Source organism: Dermacentor albipictus, chromosome 6 (genome assembly GCF_038994185.2).
Source record: "Dermacentor albipictus isolate Rhodes 1998 colony chromosome 6, USDA_Dalb.pri_finalv2, whole genome shotgun sequence".
NCBI lineage: Eukaryota > Metazoa > Arthropoda > Arachnida > Ixodida > Ixodidae > Dermacentor > Dermacentor albipictus.
In genome coordinates this window covers 88,914,751-88,939,149 of record NC_091826.1, presented here as the reverse complement: position 1 = coordinate 88,939,149, position 24,399 = coordinate 88,914,751, and the positions used below count along the sequence as shown (strand labels likewise).

Here is a 24,399-nt window from a genome sequence, read left to right as displayed (position 1 = left end):
TTTGTCGAAGGCTTTTGCTGCTGCTGGCAACTAAGTGACTGGAGCTCAGTTCTGCGATGGTCGAATGTGCCCACGGGATATGCTCCGTCACCTACCAGCGCGTCAAAAAGGGCGACAGATCCAACGTGCTGCAATCTAAGTACAGCGAACATTTGTGAGTGCATGAAGAGCCGAAGCACAAGTATACGCACGCGCGCACACAAATAATAACGAGCCTTTTGTTAAGCCGAGTCACCCGCTACTAGCAATTACGACGGACGGCTTGAATTCCTCATTGTTTCACAGGCAAACATGCGCATACGCACGCAGGACAATTCGAATCCGTTCAATCCGCAAGAAGCGTTTACTTCATTACCGTGCCGGCGCGGAAGCGGGAAGGCGAGCTTTCTGGCTCATTTTTCCTTGCTCCTACGGCCGGGGTCGCCACGGTCACGGTGATGATTTATTGGCATCCCTTTTGAAACGGCGCGGTCACAAATATTCACCTAGGCTGCTTGAGTTACTTAGGTTAGCTATACATACTTTTGATTCTAGAATTTTCGTTTTCATTTCTTTATTCTTTTTTCTCTTCCTCAAAACTCCTATATCTACCTTGTACCGCTACCTCTGCCTAGTTGTAAGGTATCCGGTCACCACAATCTCTTCTGTGCTTTATTTCCACCAATACTGTAGACATCTCTTGCTCATCTCGACTGCTGACCAAGCGCTTCTGTAAGGTGTGCGTTACCTTGGTTAACGTAAGGTGTGGTAAGGTAAGGTGGTAAGGTAAGGTAAGGGAAGATGGTAAGGTAAGGTGGTAAAGTAAGGCTAAGGTAAGGTGCGTTACCTTGTTAAGGTAAGGGGTAAGGTAAGGTGTAAGTTGTCCGTCACTTGGTTAATTCATTCGCATTCCATGAGGATGTGCTTAGTGGCCTCCGATTTTTCGATGCATCATACACATTTTTTAACACTGCAGATCACGTTACAGACCTAAGCAGATGAAATACACAAATTGATAACACAGGTTCGAAGGTAGCAAATAAAAGAAACTAAAATACACACGCAGCATCACAATGCGTTGCCAGTTATTGTGTCGGTGAATTCCACTCAAAAATACGCGAGATAAAGAAAATTTGACTGTCAGTGCCAGAAAAGTAAGGGGTCAGTGAACCTGGTTGTAGGCGACGCGTGCGGCTTGTAAGAATCGTCACATAGGGTGCAGGATGAAACGCCAATTTGTTATTTATTAGCAAGATAAGACATTCTCGGCCCCTATTTTTTTCTTCTTTCAAGGGGCACGATTGTGCTATTTTTCTTTAGCTCAAACGGTGAATTGAACGGTGAAAATGTTTAATAAAGAAACCTTACGGCTTTGCTTTGAATCTTCTGAAGTTTTCTTTTAGTAGTGGCTATAGTATATGGATCACACACACCACCCATGCATACTGGAGCTTAGGCCTGATTAGTGAAATATAAGCGAGCAGTTTAACCTGAGCGGGGGCTTTCGAAAGTTTATTCCGTAAAAAACGGTTTGCGAAAGGCGGATGAGATATCTTTCACGTGTGAGTACCAGGAGAGATTTCTAGTTATTGGTGAACATAGGTATTTAAACCTGGAGATTTCATGTAACAGTGATTGTCCAAGGTAAAACCTGTGATCGAAAATAATTTTTTCACTGATACGCTAAGGAACTTTGTTTTATCTTTGTTTGGAACCATTCCCCGTTCCTGGCGCCATGCTAGGATGTTAGTTAAACAGTTATCTAGGTCATTCTGGTTATTAGAACGTGTAAAGTCACGATACAGCTTGTAATCATTCGCCAGCAAACGAATCTCTACGCCAGAAATAACTGTATCAACATTGTCATTAATATACCAAGAAATCATAAAAGGCCTAGTACACTCCCATGACGAAGACCTGAAGTGACTGCAAGACCCTCCGACTCTTTTTCCATCAAATTAAACATATTGCTTACGGTTAGTTAAATAGTGCGAAATCCAGATAACTAATATCCCAGGAAGACCAATAGCTTTTTAGCTTTAAAATAATTTATGAGGGACTTATAAAAAGCTTTGCTAAAGTCTAAGAATATGAGTTCAACTTTGCCATTATGGTCTAGGGTAAGGGTGAGCGAATAAACGATTGTTATTACTTGGGTTACTGCTGACTACCCTTTTTGTAAACCGTGCTGAAATTCGGATCGACTTGAGTTCCGATTTAAGAATTCATTTATGCGATTTACAATGACGTGCTCAATGAATTTACAGCATGATGAAGTTACGCAGGTTGGGCAATAGTTAACAGCAAACGATCACCTTGCTTAGGTACAGGAACGATTCGGGCAGTGTTCCAGTCACCTGGCAATAAGGATGAAAGACCGCACACGAAAACTTCATATGCAGCTGATCATGCATAACGTCGTAGAAAAGTGGTCGGAATGTTGCCTTACCCGCATGTTTTTTTTTGTTGTTTTTAACTTAAGTAACAGTGAAAATGCCCCGGCATAAGAAACAAAATTTACTTCTGCATCATGAAACTGTGCGGCTGTAGGGCTGCATATGTTGGAATTTGAGAAGGCGCGTTGAAAATAGGTAATAAAATTACGCGCAATGGCTCTCTGGTCAGTGAGTATGGAACCGTTGACTGATATCCGAGCATAATGCGTTTTATTGAGCTTATGGAATTCCAGATTTTCTGATGCGTTCTTTATAAAGATTGTCAAAAACGTGCTGAAATAGTGGCTTTTGTAATCACGTGCTGAATCTGCATAAATCTTCTGTAATATCTTGATTAGTCCCGGTAGCATTCGGTGTTCTTCTAATCTTTCTATTTTGCACTCGTGACGTACTATATTACATGTCGTCCATGGTGTCTGTTAACTTTCTTTCGCCTGTTCGGCACAAAGTTTTCAATGCAGTAGTGACACTTGAGCTTAAAACGCTCCCATAGGACGCAAGCGTCTGTGTAATGGAATTCAGTCGGGCAGCTTTCCGTATATTATACTATACATCCATCATAGGTATGCGAGTAATCTTTAACATATTTAATCGAGGAATTGTGACATTTCTTAAGCGACAAAAGGAGAAAGGACATACCCTCTAGATAATTATCACAGAGCCCCTGTTCAACGTGCACAGAATATGCAGTGATATCACGATTTATGAATACTAAATCTAAAACAGAACCGATCAAACCACGTATACGTGTTGGCTGATCAACACTTTTCATCAAATCATGCGCTAATATTACATCAAACATGACACTGATGCTTTGGCTATGATGCGAACATGTTTGCGTTGGCTCCCAGTTGACGCCAGGTAAATTAAAATCACTCATTAGGTGAATTCTGCTATTTTGGAATATTGTCATGTGAATCTGGATTTCACTTAAGTAGTTAGGTGGAAGAGTTGACTGTTGGGCTAGTTGGTCGCGCATACTTGAAGTAGTAACTTAGCGCTAATAAAAACATGGAAACAAGAAAGGCGGACAAGGACAAGCGCTTGTCCGCCTTGTTTCCGTGATTTTATTGGAGCTAAGTTACTACTTTGAATAGCTAAGTGGGGACTCAGGAGGCCCATAGATTGCATAAAGAACAAAGGTATAACCCAAACATGTGTCTTTTAGGCACAACCACTCAAAGTCAACAACATCGCCCAAGATGAAAGCATATATTTGATATTTATAAGCACAACCACACCACCTCCTTTAGTAGACCTGTCCTTTCGAAAAACTTGATATGAAGGAGGAAAACCTTCGTCGTCATTTATTTCACTGCGATGCCAAGTTTCCAAGTTTCCGGTATTACAGTAAAGAGAGGATCGCGCTGGAATAAAGCTATTTCAGATGAGTGTTTTTTTAATGACGCTGCGAGCGTTTATGTTTAGCTAACGCACACGTTTCTTTTGAATTTGAGAATGTAGTCAAGCCTGGGATTCCTCGCGTTTAACAATAAGAGGTACCGCCGTGTGATTAGTCACAACCTTGACATGCCTGTACTGCGATTCAACCCAAACGAAAACATCTTTCTCGATCCCCAGCTTATCATGCACAAGAAAAACCGAGAAAATGACCGATCTTGTTGCAAAAATTTGTTCCTGCGAGGTTACGTCCTTAGACAACCAGCACAAGCCTCAAATAAAAGGCACTTTGCGGATGCGCGGAGACGAGCGCCATCTGGTGTTGGTGGTGCAGGAACCAGCGGCGCGCATACTCCGCTGTGATTGGTCAGCCTATTTTGCAGAACAGCCAGGCCGCACAGCCATGGCGATGAAACGCAGCGAGGTTCGCAAAATAAAAGTTTCAGTTCTGAAAGGAAGGGTGACGGAAAGTAGTCGGGTGCCCGTTGGACCGAGTTTTCTAAGCACACTGCTTTACAGACCCAGTCCTACAGTGATCTGTTGGCGAGTTTCCGCAAGTGCGCACTTAATTACAAAAAAATATACTCCATCAAGTTAAATATGTTGGTCATAACAGCAGGCACTATTAGGCACATAATGTACAAATCAACCAGAAAAAGGAAGCGCGCAACTGTCGTGTGAACACAAGACACCGAAACAAGCTCCAACGAAACACCACTTCTGGCATCTATTTATTTACCCTTCATATATTTACTACAATTTTTTTCGTATTCATTTACAGGAGACAACCAAATTCGCAAGGTCATTAGAGAGAGCATATTTCCAAACTGTTGGTACTTCATACATTGTGTTTGAATTCACCGATAGCCAATGAGGATTCAACAGGACAAAATGCTGATAGGCGAATGAATAATATACTAGTTTAGACTTATGTATCCTTATTTCACACTATTTTTAATCTCTATTGCATTGGGAAAAAAGGGAAACGAAATACGTCAACTCGTGTTACGCAAAACTGAATGGAACTGATGGGGTTTTAGTGGGACATTTTGGTCGTGGAGGTTGTAAATACGATCTTTATTTAGTCTGGTGCTTTTTTCTTAAGTTTGAAAAGAAACTGTAGCCGATTTTTATAACTGCGCTCATCCAGGGACCCTTGATTACGTGATCTGAACATGGTCATATTGTACTATGTGCGCCTGTATGTACAGCCCTTAGTATGGTCCACCAGTGTATCTTTTCTATTTTAGTTTTCAAAATGTGATCACGAGGAGTCCACGCCATACAGTCATGTTCCAAGACTGGGCGTAAAAAAAATCATTCCCTATTAATTTCACGCTCCGTGTCCCATATTTCGGATTTTTCTTTAGAAATTTGTACCGCTTGTTATTGCCCTTTGAACACACATTATCAATGAGCGAGTCTTATTGCATCGTCTGCTTCACAGCAACTTTTAAGTATTCGAAACAATCTATCTTCTGAATGCATTCTCTAAAACATGGCCTTTTATGCGGTACACAAGATAAAGTTCTCGTATCTTTGTATTGCTTTCCTGCCAAATGGCTCTGACATCAGTGAACCACACATACATCTAAGTTCGATCAAACAGAAGGCACAGCAAGATACAAGCGTTGAAATAGATGCCATCACTTACGGTCGAGAGCAGATACTATTACACAGCAATGGATTTGTAAGCGATTGAGGGGCACATCAAAAATCTCAGTCGCATGCTTGCTGCATCACCTTAAGAAAGACCTGAACACTGTAAGTAAGCGAGAATCCTAACATGCACATGAAAATCGTGCAGCTGTCAACGTGCGGCTAAAAAATAAAATCTATGACATCTAAAAAGTACCAGGGGATTCGGGAAGAGAAAGAAAGTATCGTATTTCGAAAGTTTTGAAAAAGTGAAAAATGTGTACTCAGTACAGAGTGCGTGACTTGTGCCGAATCGCGTTGGAAAGCAATGGTGTTGTTGTTTAATAACAGATGCCGCGCGTATAATTCGCAAGTGGGTCTCGCGAAAGTGAAATGCTGCGTGGGAAATGAATCGAGTGGAGATTTGGCAGAGATGATACAATGACACATGAAAAGATATTTTTCTAAAGAACTAAAAGATAAAACATCATGCGATTGGTACTTAATAAAACGAGAAGTTATGGGTAGCGGTAGTCATCTTATGCAAGTGCTTTGGTAAAGTGGCGATCACATCAATGATTATTTTTGTGCGGACGCACGGTGACGTCATTGTCAGAAGCACGAGCGCGTCCCCCCCGAAAAAGCACATTTCAGATGTCCATGACATCATTCAGGCATAGGTAGGAGCAAATGCGCGCCTGCATGTCTTTGCCGAGCTTGTCGAACGTAGTCTTCCCCTTGCGATGTGGGCGGCACACTATTTTGTTCTTGACGACGCCCGCGAGGATGAAGTAGTTGAAAGTGAGCCGCTCGCGTGCCTCGACGATCTTCCCAAGCGCTGCCTCGTTGGATATGTTGAAGTTAACGCGCAGTGATGATTGCACCGACAGGCAGTTGTGCAAGATCTCGAAGGCCAGGGCGTCTGTTTTTTCCAAGGAGCCGTTGACGAACCGGACCGCTTGGTTGACGAGCATCTGCGTTTTCGAAGAATGTACGCTGTTAACGGGGACAAATTTAAGCCAAACCCACACGTGTGCGAATATTTCTACCACCAGCAGACAAGTTTCGCGACGACGTTGCTGTACAAGGTTCTCGACAGTCCTTACAGCCATCTTAACGACACGACGGCGTCGCTCGAAGCACGCATAGATTTGAAGCCAGTGGGTCCGCCTTACGTACTGTTCACTCAACAGTACTACAATGTGGCTACCTGCCCAGTTTGGGCCCACCAATGAAAAGAGGAAAGGCGCGAATATGCCTCCAAAGGCGAACGTCCTCGGTGTTCCCGATACGAGTGAGTTGACCGATTGACCGATGGGAGCCGCCACCGAAATCGTTTGTAGTGCAGAGGGTCGGTTTTACTGAGGGAAATTAGACTTATACGCGAGCGCGCAAACAGTGCTGTGTGAGTGTCCAGTTTCTTTAGAGGAGAGTTGTAGACTGAGGGCAACAGCAGCCGCCAGGCGAAGAGTTGCCTAAGCAAGCTAGGTAACGATCACGATTTCGCCCCATATGTCTTCCACTATAGGGTATGTGAATATTGTAAATATACTCGTTGCACAAGGAAGTGCTGTATAATTTTGGTGGTGACGCTGCGCAATGCATGCACTTTATTTTCCTGTTGCAATAAGTTCTACTTAACTGGCGATTCAGAGTACGGCGGAACGGATCTGGCCATGACAGCGAAGTTACACTTTGTAGAGTTCAATTGGTTGGTCAACCGGCCTCTGTCCAAAGAGGACTTTACAATGAGCGATGGAACTCATCATCACGCAGGAGGTCCCGCAAGCATTACTCAGCTTATTTCGATATACCCGCCTGTGATAACGTCTGTAGTGTAATCGCAACGCATTTTGAAACAAATCTTCTTTCAGTCGCACGTCACTTATATTGTTAACAGTTCTAGCCACATGTTTGGTTACTTACCGCATAACTTTTCCATGACACACTCTTCATTAAAGCTTAGACTTTACAAAACTCTTGTGCGGTCGAAATTACCATACGCCTGCTCTGTGTTGGACACGGTCCCCGAAACCCTTTGTGATCCATTAGAATCGGTACAGACACGGAGCACCCGTTTTATATTGTGCAACATCTGCCACACTGTTAGCATAATTTCAATAAAAAGTACCTTGAACCTTCCTAGATTGTCCTTTCGTAGGAAACGCTCGCGAATGCTAACATTTTGTAAGATTTCTTACAATTATCAGCTAAAAGGGCACCTTCTTTCTGAGCCATCATTCATGTCGCCACGCACAGATTATTGCCATAGGGTCCGCATTCCATACTGCTGGGCTAATGACAACCTTAACTCTTGTGCCAAAGACAGCGAGCGATTGGAAACACCTACTCACCTTTGTTGCCGTTAGCTCAGATACTTGTTTATTTAAAGATGCCGCTGAAAACTGTGTTTACCTAATCTGGCTTGTTACTAACCTTCCTTTTTAACTAAAATAAACTGCTTCGCTTAAACCTACGATTTCTGGTTGCTGTATACCATATTGTTTTCACTTTACTGCATCATGACTGCTTTTTTTTATTTCTCTCCCTTCTGTAACGCCCCTGGGCCTTGAAGATATAGTAATAAATATATTAAATAAATAAATAAATAAGATAGTAAATAAATAAATAAATAAATCAGTAAATAATGTTCGCCTTTATCAACAATCCATCTAAAGGATTAGAATTGTGCTATCTGCCTCAGGTGCTTTGTAAAGATTGGCTGTACCTTCAAAAAATATGCGGTATCTTTCTGCCATTCCCGTCTTTCTGATAACCTTCCCAAACATCCGTATAAGGGGGGGAGAGGGGGGGGGCACAAAGGGGCGAAGTGACTAACAATAATCTACAAACATCATTTAGGTCTTAATTAGATCTAGTTGGGAAAGCAACATAGTTCAAAGAAACAACGCAACAGACGGGACACGGCGGGTAGCGAACGGACGAAGAGAGTGCCAAGTATGTCTGTTGGCTGCTCACTATGTCGCGTCGTTTGCGCTGTTTCTTTGAAAGACGACCTTCAAAGGCTTACAGAGCGTCGCAAATTGCACAGGAGATAAATAGATAAAATCCCGCGTGCAGACACTCTTCTCTGGTTACTTGTGTCATCGCCTCCTGGGAGGCCATGGTACGACTGACCGTTCGGAGTGATGGGATATCTCTTCTAAAGAAGGCTGTTCGGGCACGTCAAAACCTTGTCGGAACCCCGTCACGGATATTATTGCATATGGTTGATGGTACGACTCGTTGTACCTCTAATTGCCTAAAGCGGCGAAGAAACTGCGGCTTCTTATTCACCTATGCTTCACAAAGAAATTCGCATCAGTCGCCACCAAGAAAGGGCGGCGTTCTCGTCACACACTCAAGCCCGGCAAGGCTGTGGCACACATGTTCTTAAAAGCGTCTGCCCATTACGCTAGGTGAACGAACAACCGTGTGTGACAAGTTCCCAGGAAGACGCAATAAGTCTTCGAAAAATTCCCAATGAATTCCCATTACCAGGCTGCCGATGTACCCATGAGACCGTCTTGATACGCGCATGCATGGATCATAACGTTCATACATCTTGCACAGTTTCTCGTAATTTTGCAGTTATGTGTGCGATTTCATTGCAAGAATAAGTCTTGGCACTTGACGTCCTGATAATGCCCAATGAGCTCAAGAGGTACATTGTTGTTTTGGGAACCAGAATAATTTACACCACCAGATATTCCTGAGGGTGCACCTGAAGTACGCAATCTACGTACGGTGTCTTAAGGCTTATGCCTACTTTAGAGCACAGGGAATGGTTAGTCGCATCTATTAAATGTCATTTCCAACAAACTGGAGAAACAAACACTCACCACGTTATGCCTGAGAGCCTCCCGGACAAAGGGGTCGTTTGAGCATTCACGTTCCTCTGTAGGCAAGCTGAAGCTAACGACAAAGCGGTTTCGGCGAATGACATTCTTGAGCTCGCGGCAGATGTGGCGCACCTGGGTCTCGCGGTCGACGTCGCTCTCGCGGAGGTCAATCGTGAACATAGCTATCGATCGGTTTCGCTCAACCAATCGCCCCAAAGCCATGGCGGTCCTTTTCCTGAAGGTCACGCAACGGATCTCAAGGACTGCGATGCTGCGGTTGACTTCGAGGGAACGAAACAGGCTGGCGACATCAGCGTCAGTCAAATATATGCGCAGCAGCAAATGCCTGCACGAGTGAAAAATAACCAACACAGTTTCAGGAAGCCGCTGCATGTGTACAGATGTCGAGGGATGATTTCTTTCTGGTCTAGCTCTGAATCACAAGGACGAAGCTCGACCCCAGACCACGATGCCGGCACGCCTCGGGACAAGCGCCTGCAACACGCGCTAAGAAACCTCCTCCGTAGTGCATAGGCAGAGTCATATATTCAAGGAGCAAAAGCCCCCACATTTTCTCTCTCGCGCCCGCTCCTACTCGCGCCTGCGCACAAACCATTGGCGATCCCTCAAATGAACATCTCGTGTTAGATAACCGCTGGACCATTAGAGTTACAGAATGGGTACCAAGAGAAGAGAAGCGCAGTCGTGGATGGCAGAAGACTAGGTGGAGCAATGAAATTAGGAAATTCGCGGGCGGTAGTTGGAATAGGTTGGCGCAGGACAGGGGTAATTGGAGATCGGAGGGAGTGGCCTTCGTCCTGCACTGGACATAAAATAGGCTGCTGCTCCTGCTGCTGCTGCTGATGATGGTGATAAATTTGCATCAATTGATAGAGCATCGCAGGCGTCGCGAACAGTTTGGAGGCCACCGTCAGCGTGGCTATGTTGTTTCCTATAGTATAAAGATCAAGCGTGACAAGATCCAGGCTGTAACCCTATCGAGAGCGATATAGACGGTGGAGTGGGGGGAGAGGAGGGGGAGCGCTCGTCCTCTCCTCTCGCCCGGCCATGGCTTCGCATATTGTCCCCTATCTTGGGTATTATCTGCGGTGGTTGCAAAGTGTAAACATGTCGAGATGACTGCTGCCTTCGTGTGCGCTGTTTCCCGCGTGCCTAGGGTTGGAGGGCACGTGATCACAAATTCTAGAGACTCGAAGTTGGCAGGCAACAGGACGCGTTCGCTCGCCGCTTCTCCCTCACTGAACGCCAGCGTTGCGACAGCAAATTTTAACGCGACAGCGTTAAGGAGCTCGTGCCGCAGAAAAGCCGGTGTCGTCGGCGTCGGTGTCGGCGGCGTTGGCCGTGAGCGATAAATCCCAGCAGGCACTTTATGTATAAAAAACAACTTGCAAGAATCGGCTGGGTGGGAATCGAACCAGGGTCTCCGGAGTGTGAGACGGAGACGCTACCACTGAGCCACGAATTCGATGCTTCGAAGCGGTACAAAAGCGCCTCTCGTGAAACGAGCTGTTTCTAAGGCTCAGGCGTGCGTCGCTTGCTCAGGCGCACATTTCGTTGCCACGCCGAGCGCTGCGTTGCTCGACGCTCACCGCGTCCGATGCGGGGCGCGTTGTCGCTGCGCCGTAGCCCATTGTCTTGCACCTCTTGGCGGGTCGACGGGAACGCTGTCGCGTTCCCCTCTTGAAGGCGAAGCTTAAGCGTCCTCCAATTTTTCCGGGTAACTGGGTGAAATTTGTTGCTGTTTGTTGTGCGCAGCACTTGTCACCTCGCTTGAATATTAGTAATCGAATGTTTACTGCGAATTATGCGGCCGATAACAGACCAAAAGTTACTTCGTCTAGTTGTTTAATACACTGCTATCACTGTAAATGCCTCAGGTTGTTTCACGTGCAAGCGATTTTCGCCCAGTAGCGGCGCGGTGACAGTGTAAGGACAGTCTGTTTTTACACAAACAATTGAACTGAGGTCGCTCCTGGAGAACATCGAAATGTACATCTCATACACACTGAAACATGAATAAGTGAAGCTGCAGCACCGCTTCTGAGGACCACGAAAACTCACTGCTCACGGGCGCTCTCGGCAAGCGACACTCACCGCTAGTGGTGGGCGTCGCGTGAAGGGGGTGCGTGTGAAAGGATGCCGCCTCTGCTAACTGCTTTACGCATCTGCGCACTGTGGTACCGCTCCTGTGGACGCGACTGCCACCGCGCAGCCTCTCGCATGTGAAAAAGGCTTTTGTAATATTTTTTTTGTAATACGTCGTCATCGGTCTATATTTCTGGCCACTGTAGCACGAGGGCTTCTCCCAGCGATATCCAATTATCCCTGCCTTGCGCTAGCTTATTTCCACCTTATGCCTACAAACCTGTAAATTTCGTGACTACATGTCTACAATGAAATTAGGAAACAGATTATTGTTTATTCACCTAACCGAGTCTCGAGTTTAGCTGTACGTTACAAACCCCAGGCTCGAGCAATTCGCTTCCTCTAATTTTTCGACATAAGTATCCTAGAATCTCAATTTCTTCACTGTGCAATACCCGTATCTGAAACGGGTTAACTGTTCAGACAATGAAAATACATATGCGCTTGACTTATTTTAATACAAAAATGCGAGTATTCACCAGCTCTTCCGTGTGAAATATATGAGCAATACTTTCCTCAGGTACTTGGTCCTGGCGAGAGTGTCGATCAACTTTTGTATCACGATTTGTTCCGCACTTATAGTACATTCGAGCCAAGCGACGCCAATGTTGCGAGTTGTGGCGAGGGCGTCCAGGAACTCCATCGCGTCTTTGGATCCGCACTCGTCCAAGCTCCGGGTGGTGGAGCTCCTTTGGGAACGGAGGACACCTTCCGCGAAGTCCGAACCGCGAGGGTTGATCCAGATGAATTTTAGGCGGGAGGAGACGTCGATGGTCGAGATCAGTCGGAACAGGAGGGAGACCTCGTTCCGGGGTGGCGCGCCTGTCAGGTTGACGACTAACGTCACCAGCGTCTTGTTCACCTGCAGGCGCATTCAATCTCGTACACTTCTGGTGAACGGAGAACAGCGTGTACAAGGAAACAAAGGAAGAGCCAGGGGTGCTGCCGCCCCATAGATAACTTGAAACACTTTTTATTTGAAAATAGCGCAATGTATATTGTTATGGAGAGGGAACCTGACAAATATGCATGCTACGCGCGATTCGCCTCAAGCTTTGTCAACGCCTGAAATCTGTTCTTCGAAACAGCCGTTGTTTGTTCGATACTGGAGGTAAACTTGACGCGCAGTGCGTCTAGCTTGAATTTCGTCGGTGTCAAGGAAGTAACGCACTTGTTTAGCTTTATTTCGACAGTTAATTTGTGTTGCTCAAATGAGTCGCTGGCATGCTCGTGTGCACAGTTTAATGCAAGGCGACCGACATTCACAGGATGCGCCCTGTGTTTACCGTTATTTTGTTCTTGAAAGCTTCCAATAATTATGCAATATAATTATGCCAGAATGTCTCGCATAATCTTTGCCACACTTTACAGGGATGGCGGGCAGAGTAAAGCTGCAGGCATCCCCAAGTCACTTTTGTTTACTGAAGCAGCTTTTATGGTCGTAACTGCTGTAGCATTTGGGTGGCCAGAACCTGCGCACATTAGTCATTGTTTTAAAGGAGGCGAGGGTGCTATTGCTAGAACCCAGAAAATATTTAGAATACTGGAGTCTAGCGTGCTGTTCGTTGCTGAATAATTAACGCTGTGGGAAGTAATGATATAAAAGGTTTATTTTATTATTCAGTGATGATTTCTCATTGGCACTGCGTGACATTAATTAAATGTTCGACATGCATTTAACGTCATTTCGAGAAAGAGCGCTACAATACGCCTTTTTTAATCAACTTGCAATTGGCCTAAGGATATGGCAACATTACTTTTTAGAGCTCTGGGTAAGAACGCCACCAGTAGAGCTGGGTAAGAACGCCACAAGTAGTAAGCACTAAAATCAATCAACTTCAATATATCCCAGTTTTATTGCAACGAGGAAATAATATGTAAGTAACACATATTAACTATCGGTAACTATCCTATCTATATGTATTTTACCTTCAGTTAGTAAAGTTGTTGAAAAGTTAATAGCCGTATTAACAGCTACCTTTACAAATTCAATTCTTGAAATTTTGTCAGTTTGGTTTTCGTTCAGGAAGCTCGACTAACTTGGCTTTGCTAACAACTGATCATATTCGACAGTCACTTCATCCCGGATACCTTGTTGGCTCGGTCTTAGACTTTGCTAAAGCCTTTGACACAATAAACCGTAAAGTTATGATTACTAAAACTGCACTCTATTCGTATTTGTGGTCCAGCTCTTAATATCGTAATACGTTATCTATCTATAATATGTGCGCAGGTTAGGCTTTCTCAGAAAGCAAAATTATTTACCAAGGAGTGCTTCAGGGCTCGATTTTCGGTCCACTATCATTTCGCATTCATATGAATTATTTGCCCGACTGCCTTGATTACACACTACTTATATTAAACGCCGATGATACAACTGTTGCCTTCTCAGATAAATCTCTATTCTCGCTGACTTTAAAACTAAATAGTGTTCTGTCTATACCTACTGATTGGTGTAACGATAACTTTCTCATTATGAACCCTATGAAAACGCAATTCACTATATTTAAGTCTTCACAGAGGCATTTACCTTGTTCTCCGACCATAACTTCCAATGGACATGACATTCCTGGCTCTACTTGTGTTTCTTTCCTCGGCATCAAATTAGATCACCCACGTTAAGTTTACTAATGACAAAACAAAATCAAACAAAAAACAGCATTTGGCATTAGAGCACTACTCAAATCACGCGCATTTTTTTGTAAAGAAGCATTATTATCGTTATACTTAGCTTTCATTTATAGTCGTTATCATTTATGCTATTGGTTCTTGGGGTAATACTTGGGGTAATACCGGACAGGCCGCCAATGGAATATGAACCTGGCAACGTTTAACGCTAGAACTTTATCTAGTGAGGCGAGTCTAGCTGTACTATTGGAGGAATTAGAGGGCAGTAAATGGGATATAATAGGGCTCAGTGAAGTTAGAAGGCCAAAAGAAGCACATGCAGTGCTAAAAAAAAGCGGGCACGTCCTGTGCTACCGGAGCTTAGCGGATAGACGAGAACTAGGAGTCGGATTCCTGATTAATAAGAATATAGTTGGTAACATACAGGAATTCTATAGCGTTAACGAGAGGGTGGCAGGTCTTGTGAAACTTAAGAGGTACAAAATGAAGGTTGTACAGGTCTACGCCCCTACATACAGTCATGATGACCAGGAAGTCGAAAGCTTCTATGAAGACGCGGAATCGGTGATGGGTAAAGTAAAAACAAAATACACTATACTTATTGGCGACTTCAATGCCAAGGTAGGCAAGAAACAGGCTGGAGACATGGCAGTGGGGGAATATGGCATAGGCACTAGGAATAGCAGGGGAGAGTTATTGGTAGAGTTTGCGGAGCAGAATAATATGCGGATAATGAATACCTTCTTCCGCAAGCGGGATAGCCGAAAGTGGACGTGGAGGAGCCCGAATGGCGAGACTAAAATGAAATAGGCGTCATACTCTGTGCTAACCCTGGCATCATACAAGATGTGGACGTGCTCAGCAAGGTGCGCTGCAGTGACCATAGGATGGTAAGAACTCGAATTAGCCTTGACCTGAGGAGGGAACGGAAGAAACTGGTACATAAGAAGCCGATCAATGAGTTAGCGGTAAGAGGGAAAATAGAGCAATTCCAGATAAACCTACACAACAAGTTTTCGGCTTTAACTCAGGAAGAGGACCTTAGTGTTGCAGCACTGAACGACAATCTGGTGGCCATGATTAAGGAGTGTGCAATAGATGTCAGTGGTAACTCCGTTAGACAGGAAACCAGTAAGCTGTCGCAGGAGACGAAAGATCTGATCAAGAAACGTCAATGTATGAAAGCCTCTACCCCTACAGCTAGAATAGAACTGGCAGAACTTTCGAAGTTAAACAACAACCGTAAGACAGCAGACATAAGGAAGTATAATATGGATAGAATTGAGCATGCTCTCAGGAATGGAGGAAGCCTAAAAGCAGTGAAGAAGAAACTAGGAATTGGCAAGAATAAGATGTATGTGTTAAGAGACAAAGCCGGCAATGTCATTACCACTATGGATGAGGTAGTTCAAGTGGCTGAGGAGTTCTATAGAGATTTATACAGTACCAGTGGCACCCACGATGCTAATAGAACAGATAATTGTCTAGAGGAATTCCACATCCCACATGTAATGCCGGAAGAAGTAAAGAAAGCCTTGGGAGCTGTGCAAAGGGGGAAGGCAGCTGGGGAGGATCAGGTAACAGCAGATTTGTTGAAGGATGGTGGGCATATACTTACCATTATCGTCTCTGCTGTATTGAGCACATTCAAAATCAGGCTATTTGCATTATAACGCGAAGCCATTTCTTCTCTAATGCCTCTTCAAACTACGTACAAACCGCGTTTTTCGATATACTGATTTGTTTAACTATCATTTAACGATAATATGTTTCAAATTACTAATTCAACAAGTTTCTTACAACTTCGTTAGTTTTGATCTTTTTGATCCTAATAACACAAGGTTTGCAGCTCTAGGAAATTTTCGGTTGCCTTTACGTCATACTAATCAAGGAAAGATGGCTTATTTTTGCACGCTTAAACTTTGGAACAGTCTGCCACATTCCATAAAGCTCTCGTCTACCTTGTACTCGTTTAAATACGAACTCAAGAATTATTTGCTGTTGAATAATTTCCTATAATGTTATTTTGCTAATTCGTAGCTGTGTAGTTAGCCATGATTGTGCATATTTCCTCTTTTGCTTTATACGTGTGTCATCACTAAATTTCTTGCTTATTTTATACTTATTCCACAATTTGTTTCTCTGGTGTGTATTCCACTTTATTTTTAAATAACTTCTAATCAAAAAGTCCCGTTACAGTCTCTGGCTATGGGACCCTTGTCTGTATATAATTTCTTGTAGCCAATTGTTAGAAACTAATAATAAACTTAAAGTGAACTTCAGCGCACTGTCACTGCAGTTCAACGTAAACGCTGCATCATTTGCCAAACTGCTTTTTCCACGAACTGTACTAGTGTTTCCCATGCTTGTTTAATGATTGTCTGTTTCCTCGTCACCGCACTTGCCCCCGACTCCTTCACACTGAAGGTACACGGCCCTTGCATATGGTAGCCAACTCTCAAGTAAACGAGGTCAGGACAGGGGGAGAAGGGATGGAGGAAAGAGACAGGCGACGATTGAACTTATCAGTGCCGGGAGCAGCCAGTCCACACGTGTAACAAGGCTGAACAAATTTTTGTGGTCCTACTGTGTCCCGAGTTTCAAGTAAAGGGCACCACAGCTGACTGACGAAAAAACAAAACCGCCTTTATGTTTATCGAATACAAGCGAACTAAAAAAATCAAACCGTGCAAAGCAGCTGTCTGGTTTTCTGCCCTATATATTGTTATGCAGGAGATAATGAAATTCGTCAGAGACACTCAAGAGGGCTTACGTGTAGGAATGCGAACGCATTGCACAGTTTGTAGACTTCGGAACTTCACGCACGCACTCATTTTATGCTCTCATGACGTGGCGCCACCTCTTCCCCATTGGCTGCGCCCGTCACGTGCCCAATGACGCACGCAATATGCCGTACCTTTAGTCAGACAGATGGTTGCGACGTGACGTGCGGAATGACGCATGCACTAGGCACAGTTTTAGACATCCAGAATCGCGGAGCCTCCAGGGCGTCGGAGAAGCGAGATCGTATCGCACCCCAGAGGCCCAGCTTCTATTCCCACCCAGACGGAAATACACAAATTTTAGTTTCGAAGCCATTAATCCGATCGGTTTACAGGAACCTCCCTGACCAATTTGACGACCGTGGGAGCATTTTTGACGTGTTTTTTCCTCCTCGCGCCGTCGGCCATTTTTGGCACCAGCCTTCAGTCACGCCGACGTCGATGCATTTTCGCGTAATGGGGCATATAATGCTCTCACATGAAAAGAAACAAAATCTGAACAATTGGCCTTCCCGACTGTGTGAAGTCGGGATACAGCACATTTACGTAAGAGTTGGTGCTTTCCCGCTAAATTCGGGATGGTCGGCAACCTTACCCTTACGTGGCACAACAGGCATGTTCTTGTACACCAGTATAGAGCAGTACAAAAAAGCTATCAGAATCAATAGTTAAGCTTTGCGATACACAAACGTTTATGCACTTACTGATAGCGTATGTTCAAAGGCACTTACGTTACTCACGCTTCTACCACAATCTACCTTCGTAATGCCTTCATTGCCGATATCCTTTGTCGTTTGAGCCATTGCCATTTTTATATTTTATTTCCACCTTTCCTTGTTTTCATGACTACCGTGGTAACTGATGTTTATGCTTCGAGAGAGGCCTTCGCGAGAGGTCTTTGTGGGACAGTAAAGGAGAACGCAGATGAACAGCTATCGGTGTGGGAATAGCGAAATTTTCTAATCAAATCGGAAAAGAGCGCGCTTCGAATATCGGCCGAATGTAGCACATTTAGAATTCCCAAACAGAACGAAATATGTAGATTGCGTAGACAAAAAAAGAACACAATGGCGCTACCAATTGAAAGGCATTTCATTTCATATGTTGGGAAATAAAGAATATACGAATATACATATATATATATATATATATATATATATATATATATATATATATATATATATATATATATATATATATATATATATATATATATATATATATATATATATCATGACAATTTTAGCAATTAAACAAAAAAGCACACACCGCGTCACAAGATGAGCGTAGCAGAGTGCAGTGCTTGTTGAAATAGCTAAGCACAATGGCAGCAACGCACGTTGCTTGGAAAGAATTAAAATTTCGTGAGATGGCCCAAAATATTGCCTTGTGAAAATCGAGAGCAGAAATCCATAGCATATTTGATTAATTACTGGAAACTAATGCGCAGAAATGGTCGCCAGGCTTTAGCCAATGACTGCGATTGTTTACGAAACAACCGTTGTTTTCCTGCAGCAGAATCATATGAGAGTGTCTCCACTGACATTGGTTTGTCTCCATGTAGACTGCAACAACTGTTGTGCCTTATAGCATTCGAACTGAATTCACCTTTGACAGCCTCAAATATGAAATTGTTGCTTTGAATACGAATGTAATTGCTAAGACTATTCTATTCGCATTCCAAGTATGGAATATTCGCACACACCTATGAACTGCTTGAACCGTACAACGCCACACCCATGCACAAATTTAGAACAAGCAAGCCGGCAGTTTAGACAAAAAAAAAATTCACCGCCCAAGCACTCTATACGCATGGTTAAACCAGAGAAGCTGAGACAAGTGGCACCAACATTTATCACTGGGTTAATCGCGACGGTTCATCAAATGGCGGCTTTGTACGCTGCAGGATCTTCGATACGCAGTTGCTGCTTGCGCTCAGCTGCACGACCCTGTTATTGTGCATGGGCCGCAGCATTGGCATCGCGTAGATGAGCTCATTCCCGGTTCAGCGGCGCGGCGTTCCTGATTGAAAGCGTCCTGCTCCTCATGAGTGCCTATGACGCGTGGCGTACCCATTTCGGAACCGGAATGAAACTGCTGCGCGCGCTAGTCTTTGACGGAGAGCAATGACATCACTACTTTCGCAGCCAATCGCGCGCCTCTCTTTTTCGCGCATGCGCACGGGGTTGCGCCGGAGGAGTTTTCGACGCACAGGTGACAGACGGATGGACGAATCGTCTAGCAATATACAGCTCCACTTTAAAAGAATGACTCGCTTTCGCCCTTTCCTCAACATTAATGTTAACGACACTCTCCCACATTAACTTTCGTAATTGCTGGCAGCTTTGAACTTGGCGCATTGTGTACTCGTCCGGGCTGCCTTGTCAAAAGAATTCTAATCACCACAACGTACCTCCAGCGTCGCTATCATGTTGTAGACGTCGGTGATGGAGAAGTCGTTGTCTTCCAGGTTGAGCTCTTGCAGACGCGCGTCCAATAGCAGATTGGCTGCAGCGGCCACCGCGAACGCCTCTCCGAGCCAGCATTTGTACAACGTTAGCTTAACCAGGACGCCTACGTAGACATGATGAGAGGGAAAAGGAAAAGCACAGCTCGCACGTAGGTTTAAGTGAACCTTTTCGGAAGAAAGGAGGACATTCTAAGTGCACGCGACCTGACCAGCTACGCCACTGAACTCGAGAGTCCACCCTCAAGAGAAGCACTAAGAGGTACACTTGGATAATATCCAACCGAGAAACCGAAAGAAAAAAGAGCTTATTTGTTGGAGCTCCGCAGCTCAATTTTCAGTGAAGCTTTTTGGTATTTTCGGAGCGGTTATGTTAGAATATTGATTTGCCTGTAATCCAACCAGGCACGTAAGCGCGCTTGCCGCCTGTGACTCGGCCATCTCCGACTTTTACCGCATATAAAGCTTTCGAGCAGTTCATTAGCAGTATTCAGGGAAACCCATAATTTATCCGCATACTGGTAACATAGCACGCAAATCAGCCATATTCATGGTGCCACGCCACGAAAAGAGCACACTACGTGATCTCCACCGGTAGGCGCGAGGGAAGAACGCGGGCATCACCTTACGAGTCTTCCCGGCTGTTTGTCCTGCCAATCGCAGCTGCTCACGTGTACCTTAACAAATAGCAGCGCAGGGCAGCGCAAGCCAGATCACGTGACCTACAACACTGGTCCTGCCGGAAGACAGCGAGCCTCAAGGCGCCATCTTCGGCTCACCATCGCATCCACAATAAATGACACCTCCAATGCATGGTTAGTGGGGCATACACCATAGCCCCCTCTGCACACCACAGTGGCGCCAGCAGCAATAGTGAAATTTCGTCTCAAGTGTCTGTATCAAAACAATATTCCGCTATACTATACTAGACCAACGAATGGCATTCCTGTAAGGCTTAAGTAGGGGCAAACCGGAACTTGTAGAGATACGGAGGGACACACGTGTAAATGTGCCGCAAGCACTGGAGGACACTACTTGCCTCCAATGAGGTCTGCGTACGCCTGCTCAAGACGCGGGCCACTGCCCACGCATTCACAGAAGGTCACGCTCTCCAGGCCGCTCATCGGCAGCGTTGGCGCCCCCGGCGCCACGTCTCCGCCACACTTGGAGGAAGGCGTGCGCATCGTCAGAGCGGCGGCCATAACTTCGATGTCCACGGCACGAACCAAGCAAGTGTGCACCGACAGCGACGTCAGAGACGGGCTTCGCACCGCCACGTCCAGTAAGGCCGAAGGCGTGCAAGCCAGGGTGCCCGTCACCTGCAGCAGTGTGCGCATGTGCGCGCTATGAGCTTTTCTTGACCACCGATGGCGCGCACATTAATAACGGCCGCGAGTAAGCAGCTCGGATGCGCTCGCCATGGTACCCTTTAAAAGGGGTGCTTATCAAATGCATTCGTCCGCCAATCCACCAAAGTGTGAATTTCTCAACCAATTCACCATCCAGCCGACACATGCCCTTAAATCGGTGGCCGTAAGAAACCTCTTTGAGGTTGAATCAGGTCGCCATAAATTCGTTTTGCACTGCGATGGCTGTTTCGGGATTACTTCCCTAATCATGTTGATGTAGCCGGCGTCCGTCTCTGAAATCCGATGATACATTGCCAGAAGTTTAATATGAAACGAAGCAATAAACCACGGTGCACCGCCAAACCTCTCGTGGCAATCCCTCATATTGGCAGTGAAAGCCACTTCTTTTCATTCTTAGAAATTAAGGGAGTTCAACATCGTATGCGAACATTACATAGGCGTACGGTAGTACGTCACACTTGAGCTGGCAGAGGAAAAAACTGATCAAGTATAATATGAATGGCGCCCAATAGATAAAAAGAAACAGGCAAATTTGCCCCTAGAAAAGAGGTAACTAATTATTACAGGGTACGAGTCCGACAGAAACTGTTTGGTAAAACATGCGCCTTACGTGAACAGCCATTCGACTAGAGTGTACTGTGGAATAAACTCTGAGCCCTTCATTGCGGCTGAAGATTCGAGTATTCAATAAACTCTGAAGTGAATCAGAAAAAAATACTTTGGATCCCGCGCATTCTGAAAACCTATGTAATTGAAGCTTCCTGTGTGTTTGCTGCTTTGAATGATGATAACTAGCAGTGATGATTGCGAATACTCAATTTCTTCAGCGTTTAATGCAATACGAGAGTAAGGAGTTGATATTAAATGCCACCTTTCGAGCACCACTGCTTATTGTTGGCGTACCACACAATACGCACAAGGAGACGTGTTTGCTTTAGGCGTTGTGCGCCAATGCTTATAGCCAATGAGAGGGTTGACCATTGTCATTGCCTCGCATGATACATCGCATCACAGCAGAAGTGATGTCATTATTATGGGGTTGTACTTGCTAAATTCACAACCGGATTGCGAGGAACGCAATTGTGGTGGATCCTGGATGATTTTGATACCCTGGTGTTTAACGTGCGCCAATATTAGCCCGGCACCGTTATTGTATTTCGCTCCCTTCGAAATTTTACTGTCGTTGTGGCGATTGAACCCCGGACATCGAGCAATGCTATAGCCGCATATCTAGCGTGGCCGGCATAGATGTATTCATGAGACATGCGACTGCTTCTGTAGTGTCACCTAGACCTTACGGTGCTTTATTGCGGCTTTGTGTCTCTAGGCTCTGCGTCAGTTGTCCGCTTGACGAATATGCCTGGTGTCTGTTTTTCAGAAATAGCAGAATCGTACATTACCGCACTTTATGTTTGCCCGCAACAGCTATTGTGTCGATAGTAGTAGCGTTTCCTTATGTTCTAAAGCCACCTTGTTTAAGCGCAACACTGTTTCATCCTTTGGTTGAAACAGAAGTGGCTGGTTTTTGCTTCTTTTCGCCAAATTGGCTGTTTTTCGAGAGTGTTTGGCGCCTAAAACTTGAGGTTGGCTGCTTGGCTGCTCTTCGGCTAGTTTTCATTTTTTCCTGAACCTTCACTTTTAGTAACCTTTTGCGCCAAAGGATGGGACAGTCCGTGCATGCACTACATTGGGCTTTGTAAAATAGTCGTCCACTCCGTTTTACCTTGAGATCACGAAGGGTCACGTGCTTTAGGACGACGTCTGCGAGAGCGTGGCCGTGCCGCGCTGTCAGGAAAGCCTCTTGCAGGCAAAGGACCTTCACACTTCGGTTGCGAGACAAGTGTTCCAGGAACATTGCAGCCTGCGTGTCAGTAGCCTGCGCGTCCAGTTTGCAGCGTGAGAACACATGCCGTAGAGCTTTGTAAAATTAAAGTTACTACAGCCCCTGCAGGTATGGTGGTTCATCCAGCATGAGAGTGATAGCAGCGTAATAATACATATATTTGTATAAACGTGATCTTTAAGTCTTCAAACACCTTTGCGACATTGCAAACTAGTTTGTTGAACAATTTTGCTCGTTGCAAATACAATTATTTGCAATAATGACGCATGAGCGCAGACTTGTGGCATCCTTCGTTTTAAACAGTAACAGTTCGCAATTTGGGAAAATAAAGGTAATAAGCGGAGTAAACAAAGTCTCAAGAACTTCTGAAGCTACAAGCGAGAAGATCAGACATGTTCAGGTCGTAACCAATTATTTCCATGACAGAAAATAGTCCTAACACCACAGTTCCCCCTGGTATTTATAGCTGTGCGCAATGCTTGCATACAAAAATAGAAAAACTAACTCTTGCATCCCCTCAGAACCTGCGATGCGGCCCAAGAGAGGGTGACGAGTAAGCGGCCGCACCAAATCCTGCTAAACAAACAAAGAAATGCACAGGTGGTGACGCAAGTTAACGGGACACGGTATTTTCGAAAAAGCTGGACTTACACACGCCCATGGCACACAGCACCTAATTCGAAATTTCCGTGCCTCGTATAGCCTTTGTGACTTAGGTAGCGTTCCCCTAAACTGAAGGCGCGGTGTTTCTGCGGTGCTGAATTACACATTTCTAGCGTAATCTGTGTCCTGTAATTGTTTGTGTCCAGTGAATCTCTCGCGAGCTTAAAGAAGGACGCCAAAGCACGCATATAATTTCCTGGAACCAATCACGACGCGGAGCCGTCAAAATTGAAATACACATTCAGCATTCCATTTCAGAATTTACATCACGCGAAACTTCAGTGTTGTTTATGAAGCCTTGTTTGAAACCTACTGATGAGTGTATGTGTTTTGTAGAAAACATTGCAATGACGCTTGCAAGGTCAGACGCAGCGTCCAAACGAAGGTGAAATGTGTAGCCCCGCTAAGTCAAAAACTTCAAACGGCTAAAAGGAGACTGTGCATAATTCAATGTGGTTTCGTGAAATGTGGCAGTGGTGACCTTTTACCACGCCCACTCAAACTTGAGTGGGAGTGGCGCTTTTTTGTATACATTGCCAGATAAGTCCACCTCTCGTTTTTCTTAACGCTTCGGTCCGTGCTTCTTTCTGTGGGAAAGAATTTCCGCTTAGTATCCCATTTCGCCCTATAGAATCATTTAGCAGGCGAATGTAAAACTAGCATAGCAAAACGCAGGACTCCTGAGAACATGCGAGATTAGAGTGTTTAGAGTAATAGCGGGTTTAGCAGAATAGTGGGACTGAAATGCGCGTGCGCAGAACGCTAAACGTCCTGCAGCGTTGAGCGTACAAATACTATTTTGCAGATTGAACGTCATCGTCTTTGAGTGCTTCACATAGTTTAAGTAAGAAACGGCGGTGGTCCCAGCCGCCCGCTCCTAACTAAATTTGACGTTGCATTAGCATTATTAACATTGTTTGTAGCTATTGTCTGTGTAAATGGCCTTCGCTTAGTCTCAATCCGTTTCCACAAGAGAGTACTATGAATAACCTTCCGGAGTTTTCGAGACCTCTTTTCATTCCGAACGCATCGAGGACAGAGAAAGTTCTCAGTTTCATACAATTACTTGAGGGAACCGTGGTGATTGTGTCTATGGAAGCTGCAAGCAGAGCAGTTCAGTCGACATGGATATGATAGTACACGGATTTACTTACACTTCGTCC

General features: G+C 44.8%; 1 protein-coding gene across 3 annotated transcripts in view; it reads right to left on the bottom strand.

Annotated features, from left to right (window-relative positions):
• Positions 1–4,538: 4,538 nt before the first annotated feature.
• LOC139061285 (uncharacterized) overlaps positions 4,539–24,399 on the bottom strand; it is a 38,550-nt gene continuing 18,689 nt past the window's right edge. For all 3 annotated transcript variants that reach the window (XM_070541010.1, XM_070541011.1, XM_070541012.1), the window contains 6 exons: positions 22,454–22,606; positions 20,400–20,679; positions 19,307–19,467; positions 12,000–12,344; positions 9,317–9,664; positions 4,539–6,448 (listed from right to left, as the gene is read on the bottom strand). In XM_070541010.1, the coding sequence (XP_070397111.1) occupies positions 6,125–6,448; positions 9,317–9,664; positions 12,000–12,344; positions 19,307–19,467; positions 20,400–20,679; positions 22,454–22,606 (1,611 nt within the window). In that variant the 3' untranslated portion in view covers positions 4,539–6,124. The remainder of the gene's footprint in view (positions 6,449–9,316; positions 9,665–11,999; positions 12,345–19,306; positions 19,468–20,399; positions 20,680–22,453; positions 22,607–24,399) is intronic.